The 24892-nt window shown below is 37.4% G+C and overlaps 1 protein-coding gene across 8 annotated transcripts in view; it reads right to left on the bottom strand.

Moving 5' to 3' along the window:
* GPHN (gephyrin) overlaps window positions 1–24892 on the bottom strand; it is a 526998-nt gene that overhangs the window by 60870 nt on the left and 441236 nt on the right. For 5 of the 8 annotated variants that reach the window (XM_055538378.1, XM_055538380.1, XM_055538384.1 and 2 more), the window contains 4 exons: window positions 18172–18227; window positions 10295–10414; window positions 8732–8790; window positions 7530–7683 (listed from right to left, as the gene is read on the bottom strand). In XM_055538378.1, the coding sequence (XP_055394353.1) occupies window positions 7530–7683; window positions 8732–8790; window positions 10295–10414; window positions 18172–18227 (389 nt within the window). Of the gene's footprint in view, window positions 1–7529; window positions 7684–8731; window positions 8791–10279; window positions 10415–18171; window positions 18228–24892 lie in introns of all 8 variants that reach the window. The other 3 variants (XM_055538377.1, XM_055538379.1, XM_055538381.1) reach the window with 1 other exon arrangement.

The following is a 24892-nucleotide window of genomic DNA, read 5'->3' as shown; positions in this document are numbered from 1 at the left end:
GGAATGTGTCTGATGTCAAATGGTAAGGAGGTTGAATACCAGAGCAGGTTTTGGAGGTTAGGAGGTGATGAGTGTACTCAGGAAAGCAGTTTTTGTACTAATGGGACACTAATGAGATTTGGGAGTTTGAGTAGAGAGTGGAGAGTAAGGAAGGAAAGGCAGTATTGCTGACTTCTCTTTCAACAAATCTAGTAGTGGATAGGAGGTGACTATGTAGTAGCTCAATGAGGAAAAGTGGTGTTTAAATATAGGTTCTCTTGTGATAGTGGTAATCTTTGTCTATTTGTATACAGGAGGATGAGCCACTAGAGAGAAAATAGAGAACCCAGAAGACACAGGAAATAATTTAGAAATCAAAGCTCTGAGGAAGGTGAGAAAAAGTAGGCTTAAAAGTAGTATTGTTCTTAGGAAGGAGAAGTACCTCTTCTTTTAGATTGAAAGAATTCCTTTTAGACTGAAAGAAAGGAATATAGGTAAAGGAATGGGGAAATTTTTGAGGTAATGAGACGGGAAGAAGAGGGAGCCCTCATAGTGCTCAGTTTCACAGATATATTTATTTTTAAGCTTCACTTTTCCCCGCAAAGGTAGTGAGATCATCTGCCAAGAGTTGAAAGCAGGGCTCTGCTGAGGTTTGAAGAGGGGGTAGAAGGTGTGAATGAACTATCATATTGGATCTGGAAGAATGTGTTAGAAAACCAACAAGACAGTTACATCAGAATTACTGAACAACTTTAAGTTCCAGGTTGCCACTAAATGCCAGTAATTTGTAGTTGTTCAGGTAATCATAGTTCTATGAATTTTATTCAGTACTGTTTTTCTGCTTGGGAACAAAAATGGAGAAATGAGTCATTCACTTTGGGTATCACCATAGTAAGCAAAGGAATAAATTTTAGTGAAGCTATCTAAAGTGTTAGAGAGGGCAACTTGAAAGTGGTGAGTCATGGTCTTGAATCTGGACAAGAAATAAAGTGTGGCTAGAAGAAAATAGAGGAATCTCTAACCTGATAGGTTTCAGAGACTTCCATTAAAATGTTGGGGAAATAAAATCTAAGGAATTGGGAAGCATTGTAGAATAGTGGAAAAAGGTCATTACAGCACAAGACTTAGGTGTGAAACCAGGCTTAATCACTTAGACAAAATATATGATGTTGGGTAGGTTGCTTTGTTTTTGAGCTTCAGTTTTCTCTTACATAAAATGAAGGATAGTTATATTAACCTCATAGTGTTGCTTTAATCATGAAGCACATGGCAGCACTGGTCACAGTAGACACTCAACTTCTTATTCTTTCTCTTATTAGTAGGGACAAAGATTTTAAAGATTCTACTTTTATAATAACAGCTGCTTGCAGCAGCCCCCAAAGAACAGTATAGGGAGATTTTAGACAGACCTTATGTGTCTAAAGTATAAACTTGTTTGTACAAACACCTGTTACTAGAGTGGCCAAGAGATTTATAAAAGATGGAATAAAATAAATAGTGGGCATAAATACACCTAGTTCTGTGTGTATGTGCATGAGAGACAGAATGAGAGGGAGGGCTGCAGAGAGGGAGGGAGAGACAGTGAACGAGGTGGGGGACAGAATGAATAAAAATGAATGAATGAGTTATGGAATATGGCTGAAGGTGACTGAAAATAGATGAAAACTCACCATCTCTGGAAGGAATACTTATTGCTAGTACTTCGGTAACTAGGTAACAATCATATAATCTTGATTTCTTGAAGCTAATGGCAGCTGGCAGACTGATATCCAGTTCAAAGATCTGTAAGTTACCATCTACAGTTTCAAGGGAAACAATATATTTTATGGAATGGAGAGATGATGTCTTCAAGAGTCAAAATTAGAAAATAAAACTTGGAAATATAAAGGTTGGGGAAAGAGGAAGAAGGGACAGCTGTCTAAGTGTAAAAGTTACACCTCCTATCTTCTATTTATACTGATTTCCTAGGTGACCTTATGCAGTCTCATGATTTTAAATACTATATTTATATATATGTACTATTTTAAAATACTATATATATATGCTGATAACTTCCAAATATGTACCTTTAATTCTAACCTTTATCCTAAGCTCCAGACTAATATATTTGATTGCCTACTCTTAATTCTCTTAAGTATCTCAAATTTAACATTTCCAAAGAAGAAGCCCTGATTTCTGCTGCCTAATCTTTCTTATCAGGGTAAATGATAACTCTCCTTAGGTCAGTTATCAAAGCTCAGGTCAAAACCTTAGAGTTCATCTTGACTTTTAACTTTCTCTTATCTTCTACTTTAACCTCAGATATGCAGATGACACCACCCTTACGGCAGAAAGTGAAGAGGAACTCAAAAGCCTCTTGATGAAAGTGAAAGTGGAGAGTGAAAAAGTTGGCTTAAAGCTCAACATTCAGAAAACGAAGATCACGGCATCCGGTCCCACCACTTCATGGGAAATAGATGGGGAAACAGTGGAAACAGTGTCAGACTTTATTTTTCTGGGCTCCAAAATCACTGCAGATGGTGACTGCAGCCATGAAATTAAAAGACGCTTACTCCTTGGAAGGAAAGTTATGACCAACCTAGATAGCATATTGAAAAGCAGAGACATTACTTTGCCAACAAAGGGTTGTCTAGTCAAGGCTATGGTTTTTCCTGTGGTCATGTATGGATGTGAGAGTTGGACTGTGAAGAAGGCTGAGCGCCGAAGAACTGATGCTTTTGAACTGTGGTGTTGGAGAAGACTCTTGAGAGTCCCTTGGACTGCAAGGAGATCCAACCAGTCCATTCTGAAGGAGATCAGCCCTGGGATTTCTTTGGAAGGAATGATGCTGAAGCTGAAACTCCAGTACTTTGGCCACCTCATGCAAGAGTTGACTCATTGGAAAAGACTCTGATGCTGGGAGGGATTGGGGGCAGGAGGAGAAGGGGACGACAGAGGATGAGATGGCTGGATGGCATCACTGACTTGATGGACATGAGTCTCAGTGAACTCTGGGAGTTTGTGATGGACAGGGAGGCCTGGCGTGCTGCGATTCATAGGGTCGCAAAAGTTGGACACGACTGAGCGACTGATCTGATCTGATCTGATCTTCTACTTTGAATTCTCTGGCAAATCTTGTTTGCTGATTTTACCTTCAAAATATATTCTGGATCTGATTACTTCTCACCATCCCCACTATCATTCTGGTCCAAATCTCTTGCTGGAGTACTCCACAGCCTTTCAACGGGCCTCTCGGTCTTTCTCCTTTTCCCTCCCATATGCCAAATCATTCATATAGAAGACAGAGTAAGCATTTGCAAATTTAAGATATTTTATGTTCTACTTCCTCAAAACTGTCTATTTAGAATAAGAGGATCTTGTTTCTGTTACCTCTCCAACTTCTCCCTTCACTTTGCTACCTTCCCACTATTCTTCAGCCACATTGGCTTCATTGCTGTTCCTCAAACATGATAAGCATGCACTATACTCCAGGGCCTTTGTGGTTGTCATCCCCTCTGCTTGGAACACAGTTCTAGTCACATGCCATGTACCTTCAATGTCTTCGGATTTCCACTCTGATTTCCCCCATCAGTGAGGCCTAATTAGTCTTTGTAAAACAGAGGACTCTATCTGTCTGCCAGTCAGGTCCAGACATGAAAATCAAAACTCCTTTAGCTTTTTCAAAAGGAGAGAGCGGGAAAAGAGAGGATTTAATGCATGGGATTGGTTATACGTGTGTTCCCAAGTCGGAGAAACAAAAGAAGAAAAGTATATCACTAAAGATCAGTAATTGCCAGAAGTCACCACTGTCCCCGGGGCTGCTGGAGGAGAGAGATGCTACTGAGTTGAGGAGATTCTACTGCTGCTGCCTTTTTCCACCTTCTAATATCATGTTAATGCATCCCAGTGGCAAAACCTACCTGGACCACAGGGAAAGAGAGCCTGAGAAATTGTGTTTTCAGGCTTCCAGTTTTATTGTATCAGAGAGAGAATAAAAGGGTTGATATGGAATAAGTTTCAATAGATTATATTGAATATAATTACATTATTCAATAGAATTGAATATAATGAATAATTCATTATATTGAATACAATTATTATATACCTGGCATATACCTCTTTTACTAGCAATCTTTATCATCTTACTCTGCTTTAAAAATTCATACAGTTTACCACTATTTGTTTATTGACTATCCCCCTCCTCCCATCAGAACATAAATTCTATAAGAGCAGGGGCTTTCTGTCTTGCTTGTTGCTGTTGTCTCCAGTACTCAGAATAGTATCTGGCATCAGTGTGATAGCATACTGAGAGAGAAGGGGTTGTAAGAGTGACTGCCTCAGTGGAAAGGAATATTTTATCACTGACATTGTTTAGAATTGCCAGTGCATGCTGATAATAAAGAACAGAATGACTTGTAGTTAGTTTTACTACTGTTTTCTGCAGACAGTGTGTTCTTTTATGTGAGGTTAACAAAATCCTTTCTCCATCTCTAAGGACAAATTTGAACTTGGGTTAACTTTCTAGCTCAGTTTCTCTGGAAATTTGACAAAAAAAAAAAAAAAGGTGAACTTGTTAGTAGACAACATTTCTAATGGTAAAAATGGTCTCTGAATAGTAACTTGTGTATGGAATAGAAGGGATTACAAATGAATCCATAACGAAAAGCCAGACTTTGGGCTTCCATGAATGTGGTAACATTTGAAACTGGGCATCTCCCTTGTAGGGACTCTGGAAACTGCCTAAGATTGTTATAAGAAATACTGATTCCTATGTAGGACATGGTGCTTTTATGCTGATGGCTCTCATACTCTCCTAGTAGAACTCTTGTTCCCTGCACCTAAATGTTACTTGAAGAACAAAGAGACCAGTTGTTGGACGGCTGTGTGAAGTACTATGATGACTGGTCCCACTGAAGAAAGCCTGATGCTCCCCTCCTGAATGCCGAGTTTCCTTTTTAATGTCTCAGGCAACTGGTTCAAGGTATAGATTATTCATATCTTCTAAGTCTGATGTTTACTTAAGAGAACCTCTGGTGGGTATTTCAGCATGTAACAGATGTTCATCAAACATTTATTGAGCAAATGCATGAGGCTGGAAATGTATGACCACAATTATTTAATTACTGGATGCTATTACTTAAATTTTAACTTGCACAGTTTGTCAAAATTAACAAATGTCTACACCAGCTATTCTGTGTGAGTTATAGTTTGCAACTCTGGCTTCCCAATTTTAAAATGATTCCTTCATCCTGAATAAGCTCATGTAGTCACAAAATACAAAGCAGGTTTTGAGTGAGTCTACATAGACATCCTGTATGGGATTCTTTGGGCTGCCTAAGGCTTATCAATATACCACACTGGATTTAAGAGGTGGCGTATGTGAAGCCATACATATCAGGAGAAGTCAGAACTAATACTTAAGTGGAGCTTGTGCTGTGAATGAGTAAATTATAGACTTATCACATTAATATATAAACATAATTACTTTTGGCCCCTTTGAAATAAATGGATAATTTTTTTCTTATTGTTTTCTGGCTATCTGAGGATCTCAAGCCTTCAGGAGAGATACTATGCTTTATTTATCTTTTTTATTTCTAGTTTCCAGTATAGTGTCTGGCATAGAAGTACTCAATAAACATTTGTTGAATTATATGGTGACAGAGAATCATAAATTTAATAACAGCTAACTTTGGATGGGAGTAGGGAGGAATGTCGGAGTTTCCCTGGTAGCTCAGCTGGTAAAGAATCTGCCTGCAGTGCAGGAGACCCCAGTTTGATTCCTAGGTTGGGAAGATCCCCTGGAGGAGGGCATGGCAACCCACACCAGTATTCTTGCCAGGAGAATCCCCATGGACAGAGGAACCTGGTGGGCTAGTCCATGGCGTTGCAAAGAGTTGGACACGACTGAGCAACTAAGCACAGCACAGCACAGGGAGGAATGTCAAACTACACGGAACTAGAGATCATGGAATTTAAAAGCATCATTCCTTTGGAAAATCATGTAAGTACAGCAGGCCAGAAAACGAAGGGAAAGAGAATCACACAGGATCTATCAAAGCCTCTTCAAAGATAATCAAGTTTACAGGGGCAGGGAACTACAAAATCTTCTTTAGGTTCTACCATGTATGTACCACCCCTAGTCTCATCCTGTCACTATTCCCTACTACTAGTAAATAGTTTTAATAAAGAGTATAAAAGGTAGCTTAAAAAATATTGCCAATAATGTACTCTGGGGGGAGTAACTGAGAATCCAGACCTACAAAGTCATTAGGAGGAAAACAAAAAATGTAGCTTAAACAAAGTTGCCTAATAAAATAGCTGTCTATTAGTTTGCTCAGTCTACCTAGGTTTCCTAAGCCCCATGAAGTCACTTAGATGCACAAAGCATATATATATAAATTTCAAATAAGAACAGTTCATTAAGTCAATCAGTTGAACAGAAATTTCTTTCTGATGCTAAAAATAGTACTGGTTGGTTCTAAGGACAGAAAATCATCACTGTGTAGATCAACTGAAAAGAATGTTTCTTTTGGGTCAGTCAATAGTTTTAGGGAATGACTAGTACACCTACACTGGGAAGTAAACAGATGTAGAATGCTGATTTATCTCTCCATTATCAAAACAAAATATTCTTTTCTTCTGTCCTTTCCAAAAGAGCTATAAGGGCAACAGACCCTTGAAAATGTTCATTTCCAAGTCTAAGAAATGAAAAATAATGGTAGCAAATGGCTTATTTTCAGAAAGTTAGAGATTAAAAGAGAGATAGAAAAAAAATCCTGTTAATCTTTTTAAAAATAGTATAAGATCTTAACGAATAACTTGAAAAAAATCTCAGTAGTTTCTGATTCTGCTTTTAGGCTTTGAATTTCCAGCAGATTCACTTTTCAATATTTCTAGTTTGGCCTTATAGCCTCCAATTGAAGTTCTGTATAACCTAAGCAAAGAGGGAACAGAAAGTTTTTCAAAAGTTCTCAGAATACTGACTATATTTCCCTTCCTAAATTAGGACTGAAATGACATTTTGACATATTCTGAATAGCATGCCACTAGAGATGCTATCTTTAGAGAGAAAAATGATTTTCAAATCCTTCCTGGTGACTAAAGATCACATGGAATGTTAAGCAAGAAAAAGGGCTAGAATTCAATTCCCAATTCACTGAATTACTTCTCGCACAGAGGTGGCCCATCATCTCAGCAGCAGAGCAGGCACGACTCACTATACCAGTAGACTAAGTACTAGGTTTGCACAGTTGAGTATCTACAGCTAGCAGTCAACATTCTCTGTTATATGTACTGAATGTGTGGAATGCCATTGGTTGTAATATTTCATTCTAGTAAATGGAAGGGAACGCTTCTTAATATATAATTTCTAGTTCTTCCTTTTCATCTTCTGTACTTGAACTATCCCGAGGACCATTTATTATTCCCTTGTTATAGAAATGTGGTAAGATCTATAATCCTTAATATTCTATTTATAATATAGAACACAGAATGTCAGAAATGCTTTTCTCTGAAAGTCCCACTACCCCCCTTCCCTTGCCACAATCCGCCCCTCCCCCTGCCTTTTTTACCTCATTCCCTGTTGACATGACTGCAACCACTGGAAACTTATTAACTTCAACCTCTGTAACACCTACAGTTGCCAGAAGACCAATCTCTGAGGGGCCCATGTGGGTTCCTTTGGCCAAAACACATTCCCCTCTTTTAATGTCATGGCCAATGGGTCTGAAAATCAAAGCAGAACCATAAGCAGTATGACTAAGAACAATATTTTCTCAACTCAGAGGGAAACTTTAGTGTCAGAGAAAGAGGACACTCAAGGGGGAAAAGGGGAAATGAGACATGGAACAGAGTACTAAAATGAAGAGATTTTTAAAACTATGCTTTTTTAATTAAAAAAAATTTAATTCACACAATGGAAGACAGAAATAGATTTGTATCTATTGTTGTTAAACAGGAATATGCTACTTCATGTTTGAAAATTCTTTTAGAAATTGCTTTGTAACACATTATAGTCAAAAACACCAACTGCAAACTTTCTTTGGTGTAAGGCAGGCATTTATATGAAAGTATCTAATGCCATTCCAGAGCTTGTTAGGATTGTGGTGAAGAGAATAACGCTAATGAGGTTACAGCCATGGAGATAATTTCCATTAGACCACTTAGATTGGTCCAGTTCTGTGGCCACCCCGTTTACTTTGACCCTACAGGAGTGGAAGAAGTGTAGCTTTGTTACAAAATGTTGAATAAATTAGGACTAATGGAATCAGGGCAAACATATTCAATCATGAGAAAAATCATCTGAAGGATATACACTACTTATAATAAGACAGTAGTCTCAACTTTGTATATAAAGAGTAGCACATCATTCCATTATTATTGGTAGTTGAGGAGGGGCTTTCAGCTAATTATATAAATACTCAGCTTTGAAAGTATCTGTGTTAATATCAAATTCTCAATTACCTACGGGTAAGGATGGGAAATTCTAGATTATCTAGAAATAGGATCAACTATGGATTATGCAGGCTTATGACTTTGCCTCCTTCTCATGTTGCTTTTGAATAAATCATTTGCCTTTACTAACGTCATAAAAAACTAGGTAGGGCAGACATGGGATATATAATTTAGAAAAATCATTTTGCTACTGGTTAAAATCCCTGAAAGCTAATGGTTAATTGACTGAGCTGTGAATTTATAATAGCCATGCTCTCCTGAGTTCATGATCATGGTAGAAACAAAAGTTGGCTATACAGTCTATGTGTTATGAACTTACCTGATATCTTGGCCTGGCCGAGCTTGCACCAGAATTCGTACTTCAAGCTCCTCAGTGCCCTATGGTAACAGCAAATCATGTACTTTCAAACAGAGCAATCTGACTGAATTTTGATCAATAGAATTTAGCTATTCAGATGCTTTCATTATCAGATAGGCTCAGAATACATAAAGATACAGAGGAACAGGAAATCCTTTGCGAAATCCTTTGAACATGAATTTCTACCACAGGTTCCTGAAAAATTAGGCTTGATCCCAAAGAATAAGTAAACATTTTCACTGATTCTCATACTTTTAAAAAATGTACCAACTCAAATATTGACTCATACTTTGTAAATAGCATTCTCAAGGAAAAACATATACATATATACATAGAGAGAGAGATCGCTATCCTAATAGATACAGTGAATGTGTGTGGAGGTAACTATTCTGTTCCCATAAATCATGGGTTCAATACTATGCCAAGATTCCCAAATATCTGTAGAAATTTCAGTGAAGACTTAACAGTTTGCCTGGTAGTAGATTTCTACAAATTAATGGTGATCATAATTTTTACATTTATGAACTGTGACTAATATTGTGATATTGGAACTGTGTCCTGTCATCTGGCAGAGTGTGTTCTGGATTTCAATGCTCTGCTGACTTCCTTGATGCCCATAAATTTGTTGGGCAGTTTTAACAGCAGGACAATGTGACCTGTATCCCAAGAGTTGAATTTTATAAGCCTTACTTGTGGGAAGTAAGTAAGTACTTGTGGGTGATAAAAAGGAAAATCCTCAAATGAAGAAAAGAGGGCATGTCTCAGCATGGCCAAATTTTACTATGTGTTCAGTCTGGGAGAATATATTTTGTCATTTATTCTTGTATTAAAAAATACAAGATATCTTAAACTTCTTCACAAAACAAAATCAGTAAATCCTCCATTGAAACCTTTATTCCTGACTGATGCTCTGGATTCAATAACTGCCAGTAGCTTCAGTGAAATAAAGGCCTACTTAGAGGCCTTTATTTATAAAAGAACAGAGTCCTTTATTTTAGGAAATAGAGGGGGAATTGACATAATTTTAATGTTTACAGACTGCAATTTGCTGGCACAGATTTTCCTGAATTATAGAAAACCAGAGCTGAAAGGGTCATTTGGTTTAAATGCTTGGCTTAGGGAAGTATTCAAGAACTTGCCAAATGTTCTTTGTTAAATTCTTCTGTATTAAAATCTCCACATTTTATCAGAAGCTAGTCTTGATGAGCAAATTTCTCAGCTAGATGGTAGGACAACAGTTAATATCATTGCTCTTTTATCTTGAGATAGTTTCTTTCCTTGCTTGCAAATGCAATTTCTTGGCTCAAATGTAGTTCAAATTCTGCTGTAATCCCAGTAATGGTCATAAAAACAATTTCTATAATAAAAGGTTTTCAAGCCTAAGGCAATTCCTTATTCACTATACACTACAATGTAAGGTCCTAACATTAAAAAACTGGGCTAATCTCATAAACGTTGCAGAAAATGGGCATGACTTATAATACTGCCACAGGAATGAAGTCGTAAGACCTGGTAATGACGTACATCATCGGATTCCCTGATAAGTTCAGTGTCTTCCACTTGTACTACTGCATCAGCACCACAGGGGATGGGAGCACCTGTTGTAACCCGCATGACTTGTCCTGGCATTACTGTCTGAGTCGGCTGCAAATAGAAACACACAAGAAAGAGATGATTTACTTTGCTCCTGCAAAGGAAACTCTTGCAGATGTAACAGTTTTTGAAACAAACCATAAAAGGAAGATCCCCTGGAGAAGGAAATGGCCACCCACTGCAATGTTCTCGCTTGGAGAATCCCATGGACAGAGAAACCTGGTGGGCTGCAATCCACGGGGTCACAAAGAGTCGGACATGACTGAGCGACGAATACTTTCTTTTTTTTCACTTTCATAAAAGGAGAGTCTTATTCATTTTGGGAAAATATAATAAAAGTCAAACAGGTACACTTACACCTAACAGGCTTTCACTTGACTTAAGGTGATGACTATCAGATGTTTTTCTTGGTGCCCTGCTTTCTTTTGAAGAACTGCCACTTATATTTGCCACTACTCTCTCTCACTCAGTGTGAATTTTCTTAATATATGTAAAGTGATATGACAGTCTTTAAAAAAATGCCATGCAATATGATTTTTATGAATGACAGTTAGGAAAAACCAGCATGTTGATCATTTGCTGAAGTTCTAACGTTTGAGAAATATTACTTTATTAACCAACATTTTGGTTAAATAAAGGCAAACCAGAAAATTTATTGTTCTTGAAAATCTTTATAAAATATATTAGTGTACCATGCAATTAATAATAAAAGTCTAGCAAATATAATTATATAATCTAAAAAAACTGTACATTTAAAAATGGTTAAGATGGTACAGTTTATGTTACACATTTTTTACCACATTAAAAAAAAAGGAATGATTAAGGAAAACTATCCTTCCACTAAATGTACAATCAAAGTAAAACTGGAAATTCATTTGTTAGAAAAGTCTTAAGCTTATTTCTATAATGCTACTGCTGCAAATAATGCAACCAATAGCTAATATTTGTGGAATACTCAGTCTATGCTAGGCTTAGGGTTAAGTGCATTATTATGTTTCAGAATATAAGCCCTATTAAGACAGAAATTTGTTTCATTTTCTGTTTGCCTCTTTAGATCACATCATTATTTTCTATCCTGTGCTGTGGCCTACAGGCTGATCTCTGCGGATTGTTTCAACCAGTTTCCCATCACTCTGGCTTCTGGTTAAGTTCAGTCAGTGGGAGGGGCCAATAAGAGACTCACTGGAGAAAACCCTGATGCTGGGAAAGACCAAGGGCAGGAAGAGAAGTGGGTGAGAGAGGACGAAATGGTTGGATGGCATCACTGACTCAATGGACATGAGTTTGAGCAAATTCTGGGAGACAAAGAAAGACAGGGAAGACTGGCATGCTTCCATCCATGGGGTTGTAAAAACATGGACAGACTTAGTGACTGAACAACAAGAGACTAGAGGGTAGGGGAGAGAGAGAAGTACAATTTTTATTCCCCGTGCTGTTCCCCTGCTGGGTTGCAGTTTGGTGATGGCCTGTCAGGTCTAATAGCACTGATGCCACATTTCCTATTGGGTGGCCCTCTCCCACAGCCATCAACCTGCCCAGGTCCAGGCACCACTTTCTCTAATAGCACTGATGCCACATTTCCTTTTAGGTGGCCCTCTCCCACAGCCATCAACCTGCCCAGGTTCAGGTACCACTTTCTCTCTGTGCCCCTTCAGACTTAAAAGTGGGAGTGAAATCTTATTGTTGCTAGCACCTGAATGTTTCACATTCCTTTGTTAGTTTCCTTTAATCCTGTCTATGGAAGAAGGCAATGGCACCCCACTCCAGTACTCTTGCCTGGAAAATCCCATGGATGGAGGAGTCTGGTGGGCTACAGTCCATGGGGTTGCTAAGAGTCAGACACAGCTGAGCGACTTCACTTTCACGTTCATGCATTGGAGAAGGAAATGGCAACCCACTCCAGTGTTTTTGCCTGGAGAATCCCAGGGAAGGGGGAGCCTGGTGGGCTGCCGTCTATGGGGTCGCACAGAGTCGGACACGACTGAAGCGACTTAGCAGCAGCAGCAGCAATCCTGTCTATATCTTCGGTAGAGTACTTGCATTCATCTTTAATCACTCCCTTTGCAGACATATTTATTGCTCTATCATCCCAAAGCCTAGAGAGTATCTGGCACAAAGTTGGCAGTCAATAAGTATTTCCAGAATGAATGAATAAGCATGCATGATCTCATTATCACAACAACTACATGAAGCATGTAATACTTCCTGGCTTACAATTCCAGTGAGCTCATTAATTTTTTCCAACAAGTCATTGGAGAAAGATTCTTGAGATCAGATCTGGCATTGAGCTACATACTTTATATCCTCTTATTCTGATATTTGAATAAGAGACATTTCAGGTTTATTCAGAAATATTATATTCTAATGTAAACAAATGTTCAAACTACCACACAATTGCACTCATCTCACATGCTAGCAAAGTAATGCTCAAAATTCTCCAAGCTAGGCTTCAACAGTATGTGAACTGAAAACTTCCAGATGTTCAAGCTGGATTTACCAAAGGCAGAAGAACCAGAGATCAAATTGCTAATGTCTGCTGGATCATAGAAAAAAGCATAAGAGTTCGAAAAAAACACCTACTTCTGCTTCATTGACTATGCTAAAGCCTTTGACTGTGTAGATCACAAAAAACTGTGGAAAATTCTTAAAGAAATGGGAATACCATACCACCTTACCTGCCTCCTGAGAAACCTGTATGCAGGTCAAAAAGCAACAGATAGAAACAGACATGAAACACTGAACTGGTTCCAAAGTGGGAAAGGAGTACATCAAGGCTGTGTATTGTCACCCTGCTTATTTAACTTACATGCAGAGTACATCTTGTGAAATGCTGGGATGGATGAAGCACAAGCTGGAATCAAGATTGCCGGGAGCAACACCAATAACCTCAGATATGCAGATAACACTACCCTTATGGTAGAAAGCAATGAGGAACTGAAGAGCCTTTTGATGAAAGTGAAAGAGTAGAGTGAAAAAGCTGGTTTAAAATTCAACATTCAAAAAACGAAGATCATGGGATCTGGTCCCATCACTTCACAGCAAATAGATGGGGAAACAATGGAAACAGTGACAGACTTTATTTTCCTGGGCTCCAAAATCACTGCAAATGGTGACTGCAGCCATGAAATTAAAAGATGCTTGCTCCTTGGAAGAAAAGCTATGACAAACCTGAAAGTCGCAGAGTTGTGTCCGACTCTTTGAGTCCCCATGGACTATACAGTCCATGGAATTCTCCAGGACAGAACACTGGATTGGGTGGCTGTTCCCTTTTCCAGGAGATCTTACCAACCCAGGAATCGAACCCAGGTCTCCTGCATTGCAGGTGGATTCTTTACCAGCTGAGCTACCAGGATTTGTCTGACAAACCTAGGCAGCATATTCAAAAAGCAGACATTATTTTGCCAACAAAGGTCTGTATAGTCAAAGGTATGGTTTTTCCAGTAGTCATGTATGGATGTGAGAGGTGGACCATAAAGGAGGCTGAGCACCGAAGAATTGATGCTTTTGAACTGTGGTTTTGGAGAAGACTCTTGAGACACCCTTGGACTGAAAGGAGATCAAACCAGTCACTCCTAAAGGAAATCAATCCTGAATGCTCATTGGAAGAACTGAAGCTGAAGTTGAAGCTCCAATACTTTGGCCATCTGATGCGAAGAGCTGACTCATTAGAAAAGACCCTGATGCTGGGAAAGACTGAAGGCAGGAGGAGAAGGGGACGACAGAGAAGGAGAAGGGGATGACAGAGGATGAGATGGTTAGATGGCATCACTGACTTGACACGAATTTGAACAAGCTCCTGGAGATGGTGAAGGACAGGGAAATCTGGTGTGCTGCAGTCCATGGGGTTGCAAAGAGTCGGACACAACTGAGCAACTGAACAACAACAAGACTGTAATTTTCTACCAAGATAATACATAGAATTAAAAAAAAAAAAGCTTAGGGCCCAATGCATTAATTTGTTTTTTCAGTGCCAGATACTGCTTATTATCTGGTACAATTCTTAATTCACTAAACATGACCATTTTGCAGTGTAGTGATTTTTTAATGAAAAGTATGAATTTTTTGATATATTTGTTTTTTAGTAGAGGTATTAATGTCAAAACTATCTTACAAGATTGTGCAATTAAAATATTTAATACATACTTAAAGACTTTTTCCCGCTCCAAGTGCCTTTTTGGGAAAGTGAATCCCAAAGTGAGCTTCAGGTAGTTGCTTCTTAAGCTGAAGTGTGTTAGCCTGCAGGCTGCCTCAATTTAGTCTGGATCAATGTACCATACTATGCAAATTTACTTTAAGTTTTAATGTGGTTATACCTGTAATTTTCTCTACTTCTTGGCTTAAAGTAAGTCTTAAGAAGTGTTTTTTGGGTAGCTATTAAAAAATTTGGCTCCTATCCCAAAATGGTAATTCTAAGTGCTAGCTGAAGGATTCCTACCAGCTCACTTATATTAAACCCAATGTAAAACATATTCCCAGATATACAAAGATATTTATATATCCACTGAGAGTAGACATAAATTGAATTGAATCAACTGGAAAAACTCTAGCAATACATGAGGTACTTCCTATAGATTGCTAAGAATACTCCTTTTAATTTTTATACTTCATATACTTTATATAAAGTAAAAACTATCAAAATCTTGATTTTTCCTTAATAGAGGTATTGAGTTGGAGTTTTTGAACTTTGTCCAAAGATAGCACTTCACAATTGCATAACTGAAAGTGTCCAATGCCATGAAATTAAAAGACACTTACTCCTTGAAAGGACAGTTATGACCAACCTAGACAGCATATTAAAAAGCAGAGACATTACTTTGTCAGCAAAGGTCCATCTAGTCAAGGCTATGGTTTTTCCAGTGGTCATGTATGGATGTGAGAGTTGGACTATAAAGAAAGCTGAGTGCCGAAGAATTGATGCTTTTGGACTGTGGTGTTGGAGAAGACTCTTGAGAGTCCCTTGGACTGCAAGGAGATCCAACCAGTTCATCCTAAAGGAGATCAGTCCTGGGTGTTTATTGGAAGGACTGATGTTGAGGCTGAAGCTCCAATACTTTGGCCACCTGATGTGAAGAACTGACTCATTTGAAAAGACCCTGATGCTGGGAAAGATTGAGGGCAGGAGAAGGGGACGACAGAGGATGGGATGGTTGGATGGCATCACTGACTCAATGGACGTGGGTTTGGGTGAACTCCGGGAGTTGGTGATGGACAGGGAAGCCTGGCGTGCTGCGGTTCATGGGGTCGCATAGAGTTGGACGCGACTGAGTGACTGAACTGATATTGAATGATAATCAATAGGACCAAATGGTAAGTGACTAAGATCAAGTATTTCATACACCAATAAAGTATGTTGTAAAATAAAAAACTGTCTTAGTGGATGCAGTGGCACCTTAGATCTCAAGCATATGTACTTTCAATAAATGAGCAATTTGGCTTTTGCAAGATCTCTGAGATTGCTTTAAAGTCTGTATATGTATGATACATCCATTAGAGATAAAACACCTCCCAGGTAATTTGAGGAAAAACCCTGTTTTCTTGTATAGTGTTGAGGTTTTTTTCCTATCATACTTTTATGAGAACTTACAAGAAGCTGGCAATTTTGAAATTTCACAACTTTTCTTGTGCTTCTAGTTTTCAGTTGGAAGTCATAACTAGTAATAAAGTTTAAGGGGCCATAAGGTTCTTAACAATCTACTACCATTGCCTAAGTATACTAGGCTGTGACTACCACAAACACTACTAGGTTTTGACTTACACTATACTTTCTGCTTGGGATGGTCCTTTTTCATTTCTGTTTTTGTAAAAACTCTCTTACGCCCAGCTCCAATGTCATTTTCCTAACCCTTCTAGGACGAAATGCTTAACCTCTCTATTGTTTTCCACCGCACATGACTGACAGCATTAGTTTAACACTTAATATATTGTATTATATTTAATTGTTTATACTCTGTCTCCTCCACTAGATATAAACTGTTCAGAATATTAATCATGTATTAATCTACTTTATATCCCTACCTAGCAGAGTGCTTGGTACAAACTGTAGGTGTGCTTGATAAATGCTGGATAGACTCAACTGAAGATCAGAGAAGTATTCCTTGAATAATTAATATTTTGGAGCTTTGTTAAAAAATGGATGCTTTAGATGTCCATTGTTGATGGATATACATACCAAGAGGTCAAGTAAGTTATAAGATCACTTACTTGATCACTTACTAAGTTGTGTAAGTTATTTATTTAAAAAAAAAAAAAAGAGGGACCCAAGACTAGTTGTTCTTTTTGTTAGGAAAACAGTCATGAAGACTGAAATCAGCCTATGTATAGAATGGATAAGGATCTAATTACTACAGTGTTAGGCTCAGCATCAGAGCTCAAGAAGTACACATACTTCTTGGTAGAGGTGAGGGAGCTAGGGCTGCCACCGTTAGCATCATATGCTCCTGCATACTTCCTTAACCCTATCTATTTTTAGTACATATGGGAGGACATGCTAAGGCGTGGGACATAGCTTTTGCTCAACTGCTGTATTTATTATTTCCTCCGTTATTTTTATACAATGCTTATGAGTGCTTGGTGACAGCAGAAAGGTGTGCTGGTCTTTTTCTGATTCTAGTCAATAAGGAAAGAGCTCTTTTAATCAACTTTCACAGCTCACTAGATTAACATATGCTTCCTACTGAACAAGATGATGCCTACAGTACACTCTAAGTTTTAAACTGTTAGACACTTGTAAACTACTGGTCTAAGATGCCAACTGTTTGTTCCCAAACTTGTTTGTACCAGTTTGTGGTGATAGCTGCTACTGAATCGTTATTTAAGTAAATATTCCATAAATCGATGATATATGAGGGTAAAAAGAGTTCTATTTTTCCTGAAAAAATTAAGCTAAACCTTTGGAACATCTCATTTAAAAAAGTCTGCTAAAATAGAACTCCTGTCAAATTAGGTGTAGGTGAAACAACTGTAAAAAGTACTGTAAAAATATAATAAAAATCTAGAAGGAGTCTATACTTAGACACTGTGCAAAGGTCTTTAAAATTTCTTCAACTTTAAAGAAACCAACACTGGAAATCCCATATAATGCCTTGTGGGTATAATAGAAACTCAAATAGTAGACACTTATTAAAAGAAAAGCCTTGGCTCTCCATCAGATTAATGACAAATAAATGTTCATTTATTTAATTTAAATTTATTTTAAAAGATAATTTGCCATTTGTAAGTTATTTCCAATCAAATGACCAATTAGTAGTATCAAAAGCAGTAGGAGGATTTCTATTGTAATATCCACCATAGCCCATTAGTACTTCATTTTTTTTTTTTTAGTACTTCATTTCTTAATAGAAATATATGTATATCTGTTCTCTGGTTAGCTCCCTAATGAGTAAAATTAATCAAAATGATTAGCAAGAAAGATTAAATAATTTGCTTCTTCTAAGTTTTCCTGTTTATACAATGAGTTGGGGAAAAGTCTGAGAAAACCACTTAGAAATTATAGCTCTATTCAGAACATTAATGTTTATACTAGAAGAAAGATTCGTCCAATTACAGGGCAGGAAAATCCTTGTGGGGCATGTCTGTGAGATATACTAATAACACTGTGTCCATGCTGCACATGACTAGATGCACGTTCTTTCCGTTAAGAAAGAATTCATTTGATTCTTTCTCAGGGAAATCATCATTTCATCTCTTTGATGACCCATCTAATCCTTCTCTAAGATTTCCGTAAAAACAATGGCAGAAGTTTAGGATTAGACTCTGAAAGTCCATGAAACTAAAATCTTTAGGGCCTTTTTCAGGCCTATGAATCTCACCTGTTCACCAGCTTGGGATTCTCCAATGATGAAACGATCTCCTGGGCCATCAGCAGCTGTAAGATGAACAGAACCAAGAACAATCATCAGAATGCACCTATCGCAAGGAATAAGAACCTAGTCTTGGAATTCTAAAAGTTGACTCAAATGATTAGGTAAGGCTTCAGGAAATTGAACACTTTTCTGATCACCTAGCTTAGAAAAAAGTTTTGTTACTATAATACTAGTTAGATGGTTGGTATCCACAACTTACAAGTACCAGTAGAAGTGGTTCTAAATGTGCCCGTTCCTGGTGCCTTGGAGACAGTTTTCTTGTTGTTTCATAATTTCCACTCTTGCACTTTTAAATAGGAAGTTCTTTTAGTCTATCCTCCTAAATAAAAGGGTATGTATGTGTGATGTGTGTGTACACACTCGTGGAGACTTATACATGAAGTGGTGGTAGTGGTTTAGTCGCTAAGTCGTGTCTGACTCTTGCGATCCCATGGACTCTAGCCCGCCAGGCTCCTCTGTCCATGGGATTTTCCAGGCAAGAATACTGGAGTGGATTGCCATTTCCTTCTCCAGGGGATCTTCCTGACCCAGGAATTGAACCCAGGTCTCCTGCATTGCAGGCAGATTCTTTACCGACTGAGCTATGAGGGAAGCATGAAGTAGGGCAAGGAGATCCAACCAGTCCATTCTAAAGGAGATCAGTCCTGGATGTTCTTTGGAGGGACTGATGCTAAAGCTGAAACTCCAATACTTTGGCCACCTCATGTGAAGAGTTGACTCACTGGAAAAGACTCTGATGCTGGGAGAGATTGGAGGCAGGAGGAGAAGGGGATGACAGAGGATGAGATGATGGCTGGATGGCATGACCAACTTGATGGACATGAGTTTGGGTGAACTCCAGGAGTTGGTGATGGACAGGGAGGCCTGGCGTGCTGCAATTCATGGGGTCGCAAAGAGTTGGACATGACTGAGTGACTAAACTGAACTAAACTGATGCTTGAAGGAAATGAGTTACATAATGAAGTAACTCAGGTAGAAAAGGTTCAGTACCTTTAACAAGTGATAGTGATAGAGCTAGGATTTGAAAACTCACACTCTGAATTTCCAATACAACATTATTTTTTTATGAAGGATCAAAATGCTGCTAAAAAAACAAAATACATAGGCAGCGCTGCATCACAATTTGCACTGACTGCTTATTTTTAAACTGGAAAAAAACACTTTCAGAATTGAGATGGAGAAAACTTCTTATCCAATTTTTTTCCACATACAGTATAGTAATGGCTGGATGAAAAAATACTCCTGAAGATAAATGTATTTAAAAGGGTTTTCTTCACACACAACGCGGATTTCAGACCAATACAATATGGCAATATGTACCTAATGAGTTTTATGATCATGACCATTACCTCCTTGTAACTGGCATACAGCAAGGGTCTGGGGGCACACACACAGCAAAGATAACACTATTTATATGAATATTTTAATATTTGCAGCCATGTTTATAAATAATAAAAAGCATTTTCCCTCTTTTAGAGAGGAGATATAAAATTCATTGTTTCTTTATGTGACTGCAAAGCTGTATTTTTTCTAAAGGCTTATATATAGAATGCTGTTTATAAGTCACTTTTTTTGTATAGCTGGCTTTGGTTAACTTAATGTGAAGAGGGACAAAAATTAACATTAGGAGTCTTCTACTTACTATATGTTGTATCTTGTGCTTTTTAGACTTTGTCTCAGTTAATAAACTCTTGGCTTTCTGGTGTTTTTTGGAATCCTACTATATCAATATTTTCAGTGTTTACCTGTAAAAAAGAGACTACTACAGTTTTCCTGAATGGCATTCTTATTATGCTGCTTTCATGGGTTCCTTTTTCTTTTTAATGAAACAATTTAAAACAGATAGAGAAATCACTGCTTCAACAATTATCAGCATTTTACCAATTTTGTTTCATCTATACCCACACTCAGTATTTTAAAACTAATCATAATTTTCTTACTTTAGAAAATTAAGAAGTCAATTATCTTTCAGAGTTTTGCACTAATTACATCTCAAATCTGAATAAACATTTTTATTTTTCTGCTAGAGATATTATCAGCTTTCTGCCTCCCCATAGCAACCTAGACACTTTCTTTTTTTGCCTCTTGAACAAGGGGAAATTAGCATGGTTTTAGAGTAAAAGTTGAATCTGAATCCTGGTTCTGACTATTATTAGCTTTAGGATTTTCAGCAAATTACTAAATTTTTCTCTAAACTTCAGTTTGCTTGTTGATAAAAATGGGAATAACCATACTTTAAAATATGGTTTTAAAATATTTCAAATAACCATACTTTAAAATACACCTTTAAGGCTTTTTCTTTCTTTCATTTATTCCCTGAATTTCTACTGAGTGTCTTCTATGTCATAAGTGTCATACTAGATGCTGGACAGAGCAGAGAGTAAAACTAGTTGTTGTTGTGTAGTCGCTAAGTTATCTCTGACTCTTTCGCAACCTCATGGAGTGTAGCCCCCCAGGCTCCCCTGTCCATGGGATTTCCCAGGGAGGAAGACTGGAGTGGGTTGCCATTTCCTTCTCCAAGGGATCTTCCTGACCCAGGGGTTGAACCTGTGTCTCCTACATTGTAGGCAAATTCTTTATGACTGAGCCACCAGGGAAATGAAGTAAAACTAGATACTGTTTCTATTTTAATGCAGTATCAATTTGTTGCAATGTTTTACACAAATAGAGGTGGGCTTTAAAATCACCTTGTAAGCAATTTTTTAAATGAAAAATAGAAAATATATTTTATAACATATGGTAAAGATGAATATTATTTCAAGAAACTTATTTTGTTTATATATGCATACATGTATATTTATATGTATTGTATTTGGTTTGTGATGTATAATGTATTTAGTGCCTGTCTTTTTATGGGTGTGGTGAAACCAAAACTCTTAACGCCACTGAGATAGTGAGGGAGATAGATTTTAATGTTAATCAAATAGTCACGTTAATGAACATACAAATATAAATTAAGAAAACCACTCTAAAGGAAAGGAACACAATTTAATGAGATCATACACTGAGAGTACCTGAGCTACCCTGGAGGGTCAGGGAAAGCCCCCTTGATATAAAGGATTTATGATTTGAATATGAAGGATAAACCAGAACTAAGTAGGCAAAAAGTGTGTGTGGGGGGGGGGGTGGGGAGAAGGAGAGGTGATAAGGGGAGAGAGAAAGGAGATGGAAGTGGACATGCTGCATCTACAGATACTCACCTAAAGGAAACAGTATGTGTAAAGGCTCTGGTTCTTGTCCTCCATCTATCTTATAGTCTAGCTGCTCTCTCAAGTACCGAGAATACCAAGATGACTCATATTTCAGCTCCATAACATATGCTACTCCCACTGCTTGGAGTGTCCTTTCCTTCTCCCTGCCTTCTGGTTAAAAACTTCTTAGTTTTTAGGACTCAGCTCAAGTGTCATCTTCTCTAGGAAGTCATATCTGACTTCCTTCCCCTTTCTCTTTTGTTTCCCCAGTGTATTCCTGAAGTAACTCTAATTACGGTTTCTTAATGTATTTGTAATCATTTGCTTATTTGTCTCAGGGAAGTTCCTGGTACCTGCTGAAAAATAGGTATTCAATGTTCAATATATGAAGTATTCGCAAGTGAAAGAAATGAATGAGTGTGGCTCCTAAGAATCTTTTTAGAAAAATGAACCCATGAACAAAACAATAAATATTTTCTAATACAAAATGCTGTATTTTGAATGCCTTCCTTTTTCTGCTGGTTCATGGTATATTATTTTCTTTAAAATGTGAGTCAACATTTACCATCTTTAGAATGTTTAGAAAGATTGCTCTCATCAATTCCATATAACTTAGGTTATGTCTAACATAGTGCTAAGCTTGTCATTGATGCTCAGTAAATACTTGTTAAAATAAAGAATTGAACTTTGCGTTTCCCTAATACTTAGGCAGGAAGTTTGTAAACTGTCTTGTATGCATTAGTATTGTGCTTTGTAAATTTTCTTAAATAATTTTATAAACATGTGTATTTTATCTCTTCAGCTAGATAATAAGCTCTTTTGAGGTAAGGATCACTTCCTATATTTCTTTTTTTGAAATTGTCTGCTCTTCAGTCCTCCTCTTGTTTTCCTGTTTCCCTCTTCACACATTCTAATACACATACACTCAAAACACTCATCTCAATGTTCTGCACAAGTGCTCCAAGCAAATGTCATTATATAATGAGTGGCTAGAGATAACGTGGGGCCAAGCTGGTATAGAGTGTCAGGGAAGCCAACATCTGAAGCAGTCTTTAAGTGAAAGAAGCAAGATGCTTTGTTACCAAGGATGGTACACTAACTGGGGAGAGAATATGTCTCACTTTAACTAGGTTCTCCACTTTCCTCTGAAAACTTCCACCTGGGAACTATGCCTCTCTGTTGTTGGCTAAGGAAGGTTTAGTCAACCAACATTATAGAAAGTCCCTGATACCAATGGAGGAGTCATTTTTACCATTTCCCTTTTAACAGTGCTTCTCAACTCTTAATGTACATAGAAATCACTTAGAGAGCTTGTTAAAATACAGGTTCTGATTCAGTAGGCTGGGATAGGTCCTGAGGTTCTACATTTCTAACAAGCTGATGTTTATGCAGCTGGTTCAGGGACTATCCTTTTTGAGAAGCAGAGCACTGTAAGACTGGACGGAATCCAGATAAATTCAGACTAATAGAAAACTTAAATAAAAAAATTAGTGAACTACAACAGAAGTTCTGATTTTATACCAACAAGGCTCATTATTTATTATAAAGGCAGAAAAGTAATGATCAATCTACCTAACTTGTTGATACTTATTTTAAAAACCTATTAAAGAGATATGTAAAAAAAAAAAAAAAAAAGAAAAAGGTTGCCATTCTCAAGATGAATTCTACCAGCTTGGGTGGGAGGGGGCAGAAGTGGAGGTACAGTGGCAGATGAACCTAAAGCTTGGAAAGAAAGAAACTAAATAAGCCACAGTATGCCATTAGAAACAATGGATGGATTGCAAGGATTTCTGTAAAGGCTTAGACTCTTTCCACTGCCACCCCCCCGCCTCAATTCTGGCATTTCGGTTAATAGCTTTTCTTTTATGTTTTGCAACTGTATAATTTAATTTGAAGGAAGTGATAAAAGCAATATAAACCAAGTCCTTACAGCAAATGCACTGTGTAAGCAATTTATAAAGCTTAATGCTAGACCCTGAAGCTGCTTCCACCTTTTTAATGTGGAAACACTTTAAGTCTTGTTCACCTCTTTATTTGAAGATATCTGATTATATCATTTGATATAAAATTGATAGCATTAGATAACTATTCAACGTGACAATATACAGAAAATGATCATCCTAAGGCTATTTGCCCTAGAATTATCCCTCATTTTAATTTTCTAGTCACGTGGGAGCTCTCTTTAAATCTCTTATAGCTATTCACTTATTTTCAGTAACAAAAGTCTCATTGTTTCCACATTAGGGTTGGATAAATGGAGGCCAGAGAGAGAGCATAACTTTCAGAGGTCCTAGGAAGTATCTTCAATGGAGGAATAAGGCAGAGGGACTATGATTTTGTTTACTCTAACTATGGAACCAAACTAAGACTGGTGGATAGGAAACAGGGTAATAGTATTTCTGTGTATACTAAAATTAACATTATAGAAAGAGTTTGGAGTGGTGGTAAAGGTAGATGATGAGACTAACACGACAGGATCAGTACTTGCTGCACTTATACTGAGGGATTAAATCTGGTGAATTGTTTGGGATTTTTAAATCTGCTGCCTGGAAAGCAGGCAAGGAGTAGAACAGATGAATTAGAAGGCATTTCATATTCTTTAGCATCATCTTCCAGGAGAAAAATGCCCATATATTGTTAGTATTGGGAAAAGATATATTATTTCCTTAAATATATTATTTTAAGCTTTTTGGAATTAACTAAAATTAATTATTTCAAATTATCTCTGGGCTCACTTGAGTAGTGCTCCTATATCATAAGGCTCTCTTCTTCATCCAAAGTGTCCTACGGTGGAAGACTAAAGGCTGTCAAGTGAATTGGAGAACCAGCTACGGCCAAACAGGACTTAACTGGGCAAAACAGAAACACTTAAACATGACTTTTGTGACAGAATAAGAAATAGCTCAAAATTAAAAAGGTTATACCGAATTTTAGTATGTACTTTAACCTACTGGGAGGAAGTACATAGATGTTAATAGCAGCTAGACAGTGAGATAATGGGTAATATTAAAATGTTCTTTTTGATTTTCTATATTTGCATAAGCATGCATTTAATCAGCATGTAAAAAAAATTATTAACATAAAATGCAAAGATTTCTCTTAATTTTCCAGAATTGTTTGTTGCACATGGTTTTTAAAATAATTATAGGCTTGTTTATAATTTTTCCTTTGCCTAAATGATACCTAAACTAATTCTGAAGCGATAAGTCTTTCAAATTGAACATTTTCAAGACAGTGAACTTGGTATTGAGATATCTTTGCCTTTATTAACAAATTAAGAAGCAATTGTGAGACAATGGGCACCCACATCTCTACAGGAGGCTGTGAATGCATCAAGAAGATGATTAGCTTAATCAGTGTGAAGGGAGAAATAACTCTTCAAAAACATGAATAAAACTATTGTATTGCTTCTAGCTGGTAAATGCTATTTTCATTTTCTCTGCTTATATCTTTCAAATTCACTCCCTCCTCCTCCT

Source organism: Bubalus kerabau, chromosome 10 (genome assembly GCF_029407905.1).
Source record: "Bubalus kerabau isolate K-KA32 ecotype Philippines breed swamp buffalo chromosome 10, PCC_UOA_SB_1v2, whole genome shotgun sequence".
NCBI classification, from domain to species: Eukaryota; Metazoa; Chordata; class Mammalia; order Artiodactyla; family Bovidae; genus Bubalus; species Bubalus kerabau.
This window is presented reverse-complemented; position numbering and strand designations above follow the sequence as displayed.